The sequence below is a fragment of the Sus scrofa genome, chromosome 1, assembly GCF_000003025.6.
Source record: "Sus scrofa isolate TJ Tabasco breed Duroc chromosome 1, Sscrofa11.1, whole genome shotgun sequence".
Taxonomy (NCBI): domain Eukaryota; kingdom Metazoa; phylum Chordata; class Mammalia; order Artiodactyla; family Suidae; genus Sus; species Sus scrofa.
Genome location: NC_010443.5, coordinates 126230377 through 126242502, shown reverse-complemented (window position 1 = coordinate 126242502; position 12126 = coordinate 126230377). Strand labels below are relative to the sequence as shown.

At 41.6% G+C, this 12126-nt stretch overlaps 1 protein-coding gene across 2 annotated transcripts in view; it reads right to left on the bottom strand.

The window, feature by feature from the left end:
• Positions 1-5532, bottom strand: part of SLC30A4 (solute carrier family 30 member 4) — a 31132-nt gene extending 25600 nt beyond the window's left edge. The window contains exons 1-2 of one of the 2 annotated variants that reach the window (XM_021089600.1): positions 5323-5532; positions 4708-5212 (exon numbers count right to left, since the gene is read on the bottom strand). In XM_021089600.1, the coding sequence (XP_020945259.1) occupies positions 4708-5098 (391 nt within the window). In that variant the 5' untranslated portion in view covers positions 5099-5212; positions 5323-5532. Of the gene's footprint in view, positions 1-4707; positions 5213-5322 lie in introns of those variants that run through there. The other variant, NM_001130972.1, reaches the window with a different exon arrangement.

The window sequence follows — 12126 nt, the reverse complement described above, 5'->3', positions numbered from 1 at the left end:
TTGGGGATCTGGCATTGCTGTGAACTGTGGTGTAGGTTGCAGATGCAGCTTGCATCCCATGTGGCTGTGGCTGTGGTGTAGGCTGGTAGCTGTAGCTCTGATCCGACCCCTACACTGAGAATTTCCACATGCCACAGGTGCGGCCCTAAAAAAAAAAAAAGGAAAAAAACAAAAACAACCCCAACAAAAAAAACCCCTAAAAGTAGCCTATTCTTGTTTCATGATCTTATTTTATCTCTGTGGATACTTCTTTTATAACTATACTATTATATGTGACTGGCTCCTAAACAGGTTTTAATTAGCTTTCCTTGTTTTATCCTTCTTCTTTACCTACACTTATAGGGATACCTGGTACAAACAATTCTGGGCCTGCTTAGGATTCTCTAGTGCACTTCTCAATTGTATTCCTTAGGATCAGCAGTATCAGCATCTCCTGGAAACTTGTTAGAAAATTCTCATGCCCTACCCTACCCCAGACCTACCTAATTAGAAACTCTGGTCCGGCAATTTGTATTTTAATAAGTTATCCAGGTGTTTCAGATGCATTCGTATAAACTGGATTGGTTCTTGGCTTTCCACTAATTGCTTAGGAGTTGGTTTTCTCGGGTCTCAAGTCAGTTACCTCTTTTACTTGATTCCTTTCTAGCTTGTTGCTATTGTCTCCTCTCCAGTTTTCCCCATCTGTGTGGTGATACACACACACACACATATTCCATATATGGATATGAATATGTGTGTATGTTGTGTGTATATATATGTACATATATATTTAAAATACCCTTTAATGTAGTTTAAGAGAGTACAGCTAGATGCATGAGTTCATGTGCCATCTTTACCTGGAAGTCTGTTTACATTCCTCTTTAAGCTTTTTCATTCCCAATAAAATGTAGTTTATTAAAGCAATCAATAACTTACTAAATTCAAAGGATATTTTAGTTCTCATCTTATTAGTCCTCTCAGCAGCTTCAGCTTATTTAATTCCACTTTGAAATACTCTTTCTTCAGTTCTGGGATACCTATTTGCCTTCTGACTGACTTCTTAAATTGTAGTTCCTCAAGACTTGGGCTCTCTAGATAATTTTTTCCATTCCTATGGCATTACATACTGTATCTCCATCTTGACCTCTCTTTTAAGCTACAGACTTATATTTAACAGCTCACTAGATATCTTTATTTGGCTATTTCAAAAATGTATGATACTTAACATGTCTAAAACAACCTTTGAAACTACGCTTAAATCCTGTTCTGTATTTTCTCCCTGCTTCATAAATGACATACATTTCCATATACTCAGCTTAGATGATAAATTTCAGAATCATTCTTGATACCACCCTCTCAACAACTCGATTCAAACCATTAGCCAATTTTGTCATTGTTACTTCTAGAATGTTTCTCAATTAGCACATTTTTCTCCACCTACTCTAGTTCAAGCCACAGTCATTTCTTGTCTGGACCTCTGCAAAAGTATACTTACTTCCATTCTTATATCCTCCGATCCATTCTCCATATTATAAGAATCAGAGTAATCTTTTAAAAGGATAAATTCCATCATGTCAATCTCTACTCAAAAGCCTTCACTGGCTCCCCTTTGTACTTAAAGACTAAACTCATTTAATATGGTCTATCTACCCTAATCTGGTCTCCTTGCTTCTTTTGTTCTTATTATATTTGGCCCAAACTGGCCTTCTTGTTAAGTCCTTTTAACGAATTGAATATTTTAGGACTTTTGAACTTGCTGTTCTCTTTGCTTGGAAAAATCCTCCTCCATTCCCTTTGCTTGAATAACTCCTAGTATTCTTTTTTATGGTTTACTGTACCTGCTTCTTCATAAACCATGTCCTACTGGTTATTATGTTCCACAGTACCTTGTTATTTTCTTCATAGCACTTAAGACCATTTGAATTTTAAATTTACTTATGTGTTTGTTTAACATCTGTGTCCTCCATTACACAGATTAAATGTTTTAGATAGTAGGGATCATAATAGTTTTGTTCTCCACTGTATATCCTGAACACCATAGCATAGTGCTTGGCATATAGTAAGTACTCAAAAAAAAATACTTGCTGAATGGAAAAAAGAAAAGAATAGACTTTGCCTAATGTCTCAGAAGAAACCCAAGATTCCAAATCAAGTCTCCTCTTTGAGATCTTTAAATTTCTTCCTTTTAAAAAATTACTCCATACTTCCATCCATAAGATGCTTTATTTCTAAGTTCTTTGACACAATTCTGTTGTTTTTCAATTTAAATCTATGTAACATTCTGAATAATATATTTAATGCTTTTTTTTTTTTGGTCTTTTTGCCTTTTGAGGGCCACTCCCGCGGCATATGGAGGTTCCCAGGCTAGAGGTCTAATCGGAGCTGTAGCCACTGGCCTACGCCAGAGCCACAGCAACGCGGGATCCGAGCCGCGTCTGCAACCTACACCACAGCTCACGACAACGCCGGATTGTTAACCCACTAAGCAAGGCCAGGGAACAAACCCTTAACCTCATGGTTCCTAGACGGATTCGTTAACCACTGAGCCATGACCAGAACTCCGTAATGCCTATCTTAAGTACTAGCATCTTTATATTTTTAACAAATGATTTTCATATTTGAAAATAAAGTTAGTATTTGAAAAGAAATTCTTAGTGTAGCTTTCACAAAACATAATCTCACCATTAAGAGATTTAAAAATGGTAAGCCAGGACAACTATATCTTAGTAATTTCTATAGGTTTAAACTCTAAATTAATTTAAAGGAGGAACTTGTGATTAATGTGATTTAAACTTCAAATATTAAATATTAACTTCAAGAATCACTAAGTCTGGATGACTCAATATTCAAACTGTGAATTTGAGCAAGTCGTTGAACTTAATCTGTTGAGACCATGCCTTATCTGGCCTCAGCTTTACTCCTGTCTTTAATGTCTTTACAGCTAAAGCATTTATAATTCTACAACAATAATCATTAATTAACTAAACAAAAATATATTGCTAGGTCCTAGTAATTCAGCTTATATTTCAATAGAACAAGTGAATTTATAAACAAGATGATCTCAGGTGTTGAGAACTTTTGAAGTTGGGGAAGCAACAGGGAACAAGAGAGGTTTACTTTAGGCAGAGGGGAAGGTCTCTAGGAGGTATCTTTTAAGATGAGACATGAATGACAAAAAGCCAGCCAAGGGAAGATCTGGGAAAAGTCAAGTCCATGTAAAGAAGTGTTACAAACTGTAGGTGCTGACCCATTTGTGGACGATGAAATCAATTAAGTGGGCTAGGATCATAATCGAAAATATAGTAGAACACACCGCATGAAACAAACTTTTGGTTGTATATTTACACATATGTGTATGTACATGCATACATATGTATGCATGCTGCATGTCTACACGGGTCACAATGTTAAGTGTCTTTCTTACTATAGTGAGGTCAAGAAAGTTTGAAAGTCACTGAGGTAGAGGGACCAAGCAGTTTGAAGGCCTTAGGGGCATTAAAAGAGCTTTGTGAGTCATAGAGAGAAAGGTCAGCATAGCTGAAGTGAGCACTGGGGAGCAGTGGTAGGAAATGACATAGGAAATGCATATAATTTTCCTGACATAACCTCCAACCAGCCAGCATCTTAAATCTGGACTGACACCTCTGTTCTTGTCATGGTTCATCATTAAGAGAACACAGGAGAATAGGAGTCCCTGTCGTGGCTCAGCGGAAACCAATCTGACTAGTATCCATGAAGACCCAGGTTCCATCCCTTGCCTTGCTTAGTGGGTTAAAAGTCTGGCATTGCTGTGTGGTATAGGTTGAAGATGCGGCTCGAATCCAGCGTTGCTGTGGCGAAGGCCAGTGGCTACAGCTCCAATTCGATCCCTAGCCTGGGAACTTCCATATGTTGCAAGTGTGGCCCTAAAAAGAAAAAAGAAAAAAAAGAGAACACAGGAGAATAATCACTTATTCTGCTGCAGCGTCACTTTATAAATTGTCACTAAGAGAAGTTAGTGCTCACACTAATGTGACTGTGCAATTAATCTCTGAGAATGTATTTTCTAGTAAGAATATATTACTTGAATAATGAAAAAATGAAAAATAAAACCAAGTTCCTAAAACCTGGGGGGCCATTCTGGCCTTCAGATCCTCTTTACAATGAAAAACTTTGAGCTTAGTCAGTAGTGTTTGGTTTTGCAAATTTCTTGGATATAAATACAAAAGGAAATAGTAAGAGAACACAATTCAAATACAGAGGAAAAAAATCTGAACAATGGAACTGTAGCTGTAGTTCTTCAATTACCCACTTCAGACCCCTTAAAAAAGGTGAAGCAGGTGTTCGGTAAAGTCCCTTGATACTGTAGAAGTTTATGATTCTAAATAATTTTAGAATCATTTACTATTTTAAATGTTGCACAATTAACCTGGTGTTTTATCAGAATTTTTTTTTTAAAGAGGAAGTTACATGATTATAATGAAGATAATGTCCTTAACCTTACAATAGATAATACAGTGTTGGGAGAACTAAAAGAAAAAGTCAAAGTTATCTCTGGAAGTTTATGTTGTACCTAGGTAGATCTGTACTTTGGAACCGTGTGGCCTTTTCACATCACCAGATCAGTATCCTGATAAATAATAAGCTTCCTGAAAAGAAAGTTTAAACCTCAAATCAGGTGTAACTATACCACTTGACAAAGACTCTTCAACCAAGATAAATGGAAAGTGAGTTGGCAACACAACTCACCTACAAGTTCTCCAATCATGAAAAGCAAGTAAAGAACGGCAGCAATGGTCAGTCTGGTTTTCACCTTTCTCTGCTTCAGCAACTCTCTCCGTTTGCTGCAGTTGTCACAGGGGTCCACCTTCAAACTCAGCTGACTGTTGGTCAAAGGTAAGTCCTGGTCCAGCAAGGAATCATCGTCGGCCTGAAGGGCCGGGTGCGCCCCGTTAACAGGCCTTTCCTGGGTTTCAGAACCATCGTCGGCCACCACAACTCGAAGTTTGTTAAACCGAGAAAGCCCCTCGTCCCCCGCCTCCTCCGAGAAGTCGAAGGCGCTGGTGTCATTTAAAAACAACGGCGCATCATCCTTCCTCAGCAGAGATTTGAGGCGCTTCCACGCGCTGGATCCGGCCATGGCAAAGGCTGAGCAGCTGCGGCGCCAAACGGCTCGGTGCAGGCTGACGGCCGGCGGCTCCTACTTCACCCGAGCGCTAGTTCCCGAAGGCACTGCCATACGTCCCTCCCCATCCTGAGGGAAACGAAACACGTTATAAATTAAAGGCGCCCCAACAGAGCCCACAAGTTCCGAAGCTCCGGACGGCGAGGGCTCCGGGGCTCCGAAAGGGGGCAGCGCTCTACCTGGGGCGCAGCCGCCGGGCCGCCGCTCATCTCCCCACCCCGGGCCGGCTCGGCGGGGCCGGCTCGCACAGCTCAGCCCCGGGCAGCGGGGGACCGGGGCCGTCCTCGTGCCTGAGGCGCCAGCAGCTCCAGGCCGGCTCCCCGCGTCTGACAGGTTCGGGGCTGGACGCCCGCGGCCGCCGCCTCTCCCCGCCCTGCGCTAGACCGCGCGCGTGCGCCGGAGCGGCCGCCGGCGAGGCGCGCGAGGGAGGGGTCGGCACGGGGACACGCAGGCGGGGCGCGCGGGCCCGGGCGCCCGCGAGGGGCGGAGCAGGGGCGCTCGCCGCGCTCCCCCGCCGCCTACCCGGCTCCAGGTCTCGGCGCCCACAGGCTCGCCTCGGCCCGGGGACATTCACAAGTGAAGCTGCCGGGCTGCGCGCGGCCGTTTCTCTTCCCGAGGCTGGAAGGCGTGAGCGGACTGAGCTGGGGTCCGCGGGCTAAGTGGGTCGATTCGAACGGTCCCACCCATCCAGGGCTGGGCGTTGCTGCCCGGAGTTCACCCCACTGAAGGAGGCCCTAGGGAATCCTGGGTTAAGATCTGGGTTGCGTGCGGATGCTCAGCAGAAAACGAATATAAGCGTCTTCTTGCTAAGTGGGAAGCTGAGCACCTTTTCTCTCCTCGAATTGCTGCTTCTCTGGCTAGCTGACAGAATTTGCTGCACAGTCAGGGCAACTTGGAGAGGGCAAGACTTGTGGTCGTCATCAGTTCTATATCCTGCTTCGTATTTACTGTTGCTTTTCAGCAAATATGTGTTCTCTCTGCTCTAATTGCCACTGGTCCTTTTGCCTCCAAGGTATTTCAGTGCTAAACCCAAGCACAGAAGATCTAGTAGAGGTTTCTGTTCTGGTCGTTTGGTTCTGTTTAAAAAGAATTTAAAAGAATTACGTTTTCAGTAGTAGCTTTTAATTTAGATGTAAATTTTAGTGGGAAAATGAAATGGCTTCCCCCTTCTCCTGTGATTCTCTGAATGGGTTTTACGGGATTCAGAGGCATTAAACGTATGTATATATTTTGGTGGGTATAAGTATTTTCCTGACTATTTTCTTTTAGCCTTCATCCATATTGTCAAATGGAATTCAGACTCAAATAAGATTTAAAACAACACTGCCAGGAGAACTCAGAGCAAGCCCCCTAGGTTGGAGTTGAATTGTAATGCAAACACATTTATCTGGTGTTTATAAATGTATTTTTAACAACAGTATACATGGATCACCAAATTTCAAGTTACAAAAAATACAGTCAAAGGTCATATGACACACCATTGTCCCCTGAAGATCCAGATAACACTTTAAAATCTTGCATGCCTCTAGTGCAAGAGCACCGACTGCTTTTGGAATCCAGGGGAGTCCTTCCATTTTGAATGTCTATAATATTCCTTCGGAGAATGCAGCCATGGGAGTCAGATTAGGAATCAGGTCATTGTCAACAGAAGGGAGAAAATTTCTTGAAGATTGCCTTCTATTTATTTATTTATTTATTTTTGTCTTTTTAGGGCTACACTTAGGGCATATGGAAGTTCCTAGGCTAGGGGTCAAATCAAAGATGTAGCTGATGGGATATGCCACAGCCCTGGCAATGCTGGGCTGCATCTGTGAGTTACACCACAGCCTGCAGTAACACTGGAGACTTAACCCACTGAGTGAGGCCCAGGATTGAACCCACATCCTCATGGATACTAGTTGGGTTCTTAATCCGCTGAGCCACAACAGGAACTCCACAGGTGCTTTCTGAATCCCAAATGCTTAATCCACCCAGACTGGGAAAGGTTATTTGTTGCTTTTACTTTTAGTTTGTTATATAGCCTGAAATTCTACTAATGAGAGATACAAATGAATAAAAGAAATGTTTCAGGAAAATGATCACTTTTCAGTGTAAATTTTGCCAAGGAGATTCCATTTAAGGCAAGGGAGTAGATGTTTTCAAAACAAGATAAGGCAAAAGCATGTATTTGGGGGAGGCATTTATAGTAAACTTTGTTGGGAAAGGCTGCAGCTCTGCACCCCAGTTTATTTTTCCTATTTTGTATACTGAGTACATAGAGTAATGGGAGGACAACAAAAACTATAGGGTGATTTTAAGACATGTCCACGAATTCTGGGATATGCTTCCCATCAGTAGGTAGAGCTTTATTCCCCCTCCCACTGAATGTGCCCTTAATGAATAGCTTGTGGCCCATAATGAACAGAATATGGGCAAAGTGACAGTGTTTGACTTATAAGACTAGGTTATTAAAGGCATTGCAGCTGCCTTCTTGTTCTCATTCTTGGATCACTTTTACTGGGGGAAGCTAGAGTTACCATGTCCTGAGACATTCAAGCAGCCTTAAGGCCCATGTGATGAGGAACTGAGGGCTTCTGTCCACAGCCATATGAGGGAGTGGCTCCTGCAGCCCCAGTAAAGCTTTCAGGTGACTATCCCCTGAGTAATGCTAACTAAAACCTCATCAGAGATCCTGAGCAGACCCACCTGGGTAAGCCACTCTCAGATGACCCACAGAGACTGTAAGATGCTAAATGTTTATTGTTTAAATATGGCAAGTTTTGGGGTAATTTGTTACATAGCAATAGAAGACTGATATATACTCTACATCAACTTTCCTCTATACCGAGAAAGACAATTTTCTTATTCTCTTATCACATGAGCTCTTGTTCCTGGGCCTGTCTTGGGCTAGTGGCATGATTTCTATCATTGAATTTTTATTTTTATTTTTAGGGCTGCATCTGTGGCATATGGAGGTTCTCCCGCTAGGGGTCGAATTGGAACTACAGGTGCCAGCTACAGCCACAGCCACGTGGGATCTGAGCATGGCTGTGATCTACACCACAGCTCAGACAACGCTGGATCCTTAATCCACTGAGCAAGGCCAGGGATCGAACTGGCAACCTCATGATTCCTAGTTGGATTTGTTTCTGCTGAGCGATGATGGGAACTCCAATCATTGAACTTTAAAATGGACTAAATAAATAGACTTCTGTGAATAGTCTTGGAATGTAACCAACATTTTCAACCTTATGGCTGTGTATTCAGAGTTTGTAACAATAAGCAAACCAATTTTTGAAACAGAACCCATTTTTAATATGAGTACTGCCTGCAATTCTGCTAGCTCTTGGTCAACATGCCATTCTTTTATAAGAGACTTCATACTTCTTTCTAGTATGAAGAGCTTTTTTGCATGAGCTAATGGAAAAAGTTGCCAAGCATTTAGCCTATCTCTTAACCAGGTAACCCATGATATACAGTTTGTTTAGATAATAGAAGAGGCTGTCAGTTCAATTGCAGGACACATATCTTGGAGCAGTTAACTGGAATAGATGCAAAATTTTCTGTGTCAAAACCTGTTTTCTGGCCAGATAGCTCTTGGAACAAAAGAGCTAAAAGTAATACTACAGCTAACATTTACTTAAGGCTTGTTTGCAAGCCAGGCACTTTGCAGAAAGGGACCTGGCACTTTGCAGGGGACCTGACTTACCTTAGCTCATTTAATCCTTACACCACCACAGTGAAGAAAGTGGTGATTCAAAGCATAGGCCTTGGAGTCAGACTACTTGTATTAGAATCCTGGTTTCACCATTTAGTCCTATAATCCCTGGCAAACTTTTTAACCTCTTCATACTTTAATTTCTTTAACCTATGAGATGGGAATGATACTCATACCTGATTCACAGGGCCATGAGGAGGATTAATGCACATAAAGCATGTAGCATACATAGTTCCCAGCACATAGTAAGTGCTCAATCAATGCCAACTATTACAATTTTTTAAATCAATGGAAACGTGGAATCTTAGAGAGGTTAAGTAACTTGGCTACAGTTGTGCAGTTAGCAAACAAAGCAGGAACTCAATTCCAGATCAGTTTGGTTTCAGAGCTCAAGCTCTAACCATTACATTGTCCCTGTCAGTTTCTTTCTGTACACAAATGGCATTATTTACAGAAAAGTATCTAGACTTTTTAGGGTATGTTAGGAGAGATCCCTGTTTGAAATTTTTTTCACTATTTATTTATTTATTTATTTGGCTGTGCCCATGGCACGTGGCAGTTCCTGGGGCGGGGATCATACCTCTGCCACAGCAGTGACCTGAGACACTGCAGTGACAATGCTGGATCCTTAATCTGCTGTGGCATGGGGATCTCCAAAAAAATTTTTTTTTAATTGAAATGTGGAAAAAGGTGCTTCATCTACTTAGTTGACAGGTTCAAATGCTGCATATTCCCCATCCTGAGAACTCCTTTCTCCATTGGACGTTGTGGCTATTCCCATTGGATGTGGGGGTGCAAGCTGTTGGACAGGTATGAATAAGGGTTAGTGATGGCAATACACAGCTCTGGTGAATGTAATAATTTCTTCTTTCTGTGGATTCCTCTAGTAACAGAGTGGCTGGAGATTCAGTTTAACCCCTCCTCCAGAGAAGAAAAGACCAGAAAAAATCGCTTGATGACAAGCAGTTTTCTTCTCAGACAGGTAGAAGATAAGATCTCTGGCCCTGGAGACCATCTACCCTGTCACCAACCCGTGAGTCAAAACTTACATTCAAGCAGGTTCATTGTTTTCATAGCTTTGCTTTTGTCTTCCCTTAGTTTTAAATTAAACTCTCCTATGGATTTCTCTATTCACATCCGGCTGAAATGAGAGGGACTAGGAGGTCCCAGCTGGGATGGTGATTTTAGAACTAAGCACAGTAATCCTGGAGTCTGGAGGTGGCAGCTGGGCTGGGGGAGCTTGAAGATGAGGGTGGAACTTGGAGCACCTGATTGGGCCTCTCATTTTGCCATCCATTCATTATGATCTCTAGCAGTGTGCTATTGCCGAGCTCATTTTCTTGTCTGTACAAAGTGGAAAAGAATATTTGTCCCACCTTCTTTGTAGGGACACTGTAAGAATCCAATGAGATTTTGCATGTGAAGGCATCCCCTTACCTACTTAACTAATGAGAACTATTAAAGACCATGTTAGTTGAACCAAATTGCAAAGCAAGGGTACAGGCAAATTCTGGTCAGCTAGAATCCTCCACTTGTGTCTGTCCCTTCTTAGGACTGCTACTCCATCTTTGGTTTATTAATGTGTTTTGACTCACTTTGACCTCTAGATCACCATCATACACATTTCAACGTTACAGTGACTTTATTTCTATTCTAGGCTGTGTGTCCATAGTACCTAACATTGTACTCAGAGCAGGAACCCTGTAAATACACATGAATTAACATATGAAAATATTTGGGTTATAGAGAGTTCATCCATGACTTTAAATTCCCCGCTAACATTTCTGTTTTTTTTTTTTTTTAAGCTGGTATGTAAAGTCATTTGTAAAAAATTCTTATTGGTGAGATCAATGTGCCTTGTAATGATTAGAGATTATTAATACACTAGTAGGCAGTTTGTATGTATACTAGACTTATTTCAAAGAACACTATAACAATTATGAATTAAGCTGGGACAGAGAAGCAACTGTAGACAAAGTGACTCTTGTGGCTTCTGACAACTAACTGGTGGCTTTAAACAATGAAGGCCATTGTGTAAGAACTCCCTCCCTGGGTTATTGTGTGGATTAATTAGATTAGAATCTACAAAGTGCTTTGACTTTTTCCCAGAATTCCTTTATAAATAAAGATGGCATTAATTTAAAAAAAATCTATATTGATCCTCCCAGAATCAAATGAAACAAGTTAACCTGCTTTTTAACTCTCTGTATTCCCTGAAGCAAAAAACCCAAGACTAAGCCAACCTAAATTACATTTAATGGTTTTAAGCTGACTACCAGCACACACATGACTGAGCAGAATTTAGTACCCTAATCACAAAGATCTTGGTGTGTGATTTACATGATAGAGTAATGCCTGGTAATTACTATACTGCATGGTCATTAGATATCAATTACTGTACTTATTACAGCTGTTTTATACTGACCATCAAAGTCTTACTCTCCTGTTTGTTCTTTATGTATGTTTTAATTACTCACATTCTCCTTGCTTACAGATAGAGTTTAAGGCAGGCTTCCCTTTAGTAGTTTTTCCCTATCTCTAAGCATTGGAAAAGTTGAAAGTTTTCCCTGATACCAGGCACTGTTTGATCCTCATTGTTTACACAGAAACACTTACAGACACAGAATAAAAGACAAGAGTCCTAGATCTGCTTCTCCAGCAGTTGAGGTTCCTTGGGGACTCCTCCCCTTCAGTCTTCTGGTATCCTCTGTCCTCAGTGACCCACTTAACCCATGATGTCCCTTCCCCTGACCTAGAAGGATCCACTCTGCACGTTCTGGGTGATGGGCTTGAGGCAGCAGAAACTCTAGAGCAGGACTGCAAGAGGGCTGGGATCAGGAGAATAAGAAGCCTGTTAGGTAGTCTACCTCAAAATAAGCCTCAATGGCATATTATTATTTAATATGAATTAAAGTTATGGCCAATAGAAGAAGAGACTCTTTGAATCTCCTGTCTCCCTGAAAGCAGGAAACAAATCTCTGTGTAAGGTGCAGTCTCTGCATCTGGAGATAGAAGGACACGCTTATCAGCAAAGGTAGGGAATTCAGGCCGAGAACCCTATGTAAACAAACCATGTTGCTCCTTTAACTTATTGCCCCAAGCCCAAACTCTGTTCAGGTTCTTTACTAACTGGGTGCCCAGAACCTAAGTTGCTTTGTCCTGTCAGTTCCTCACAAATCAGAACAGGCTTCTTATTCTCCTGTTCCCCAGACCTCTCTTTGTCTAAAAAGTATAAAAGCTGCCTGCCTTGGCTACTTCCTAGGTCCCATTTCTATGGGACCTCCAT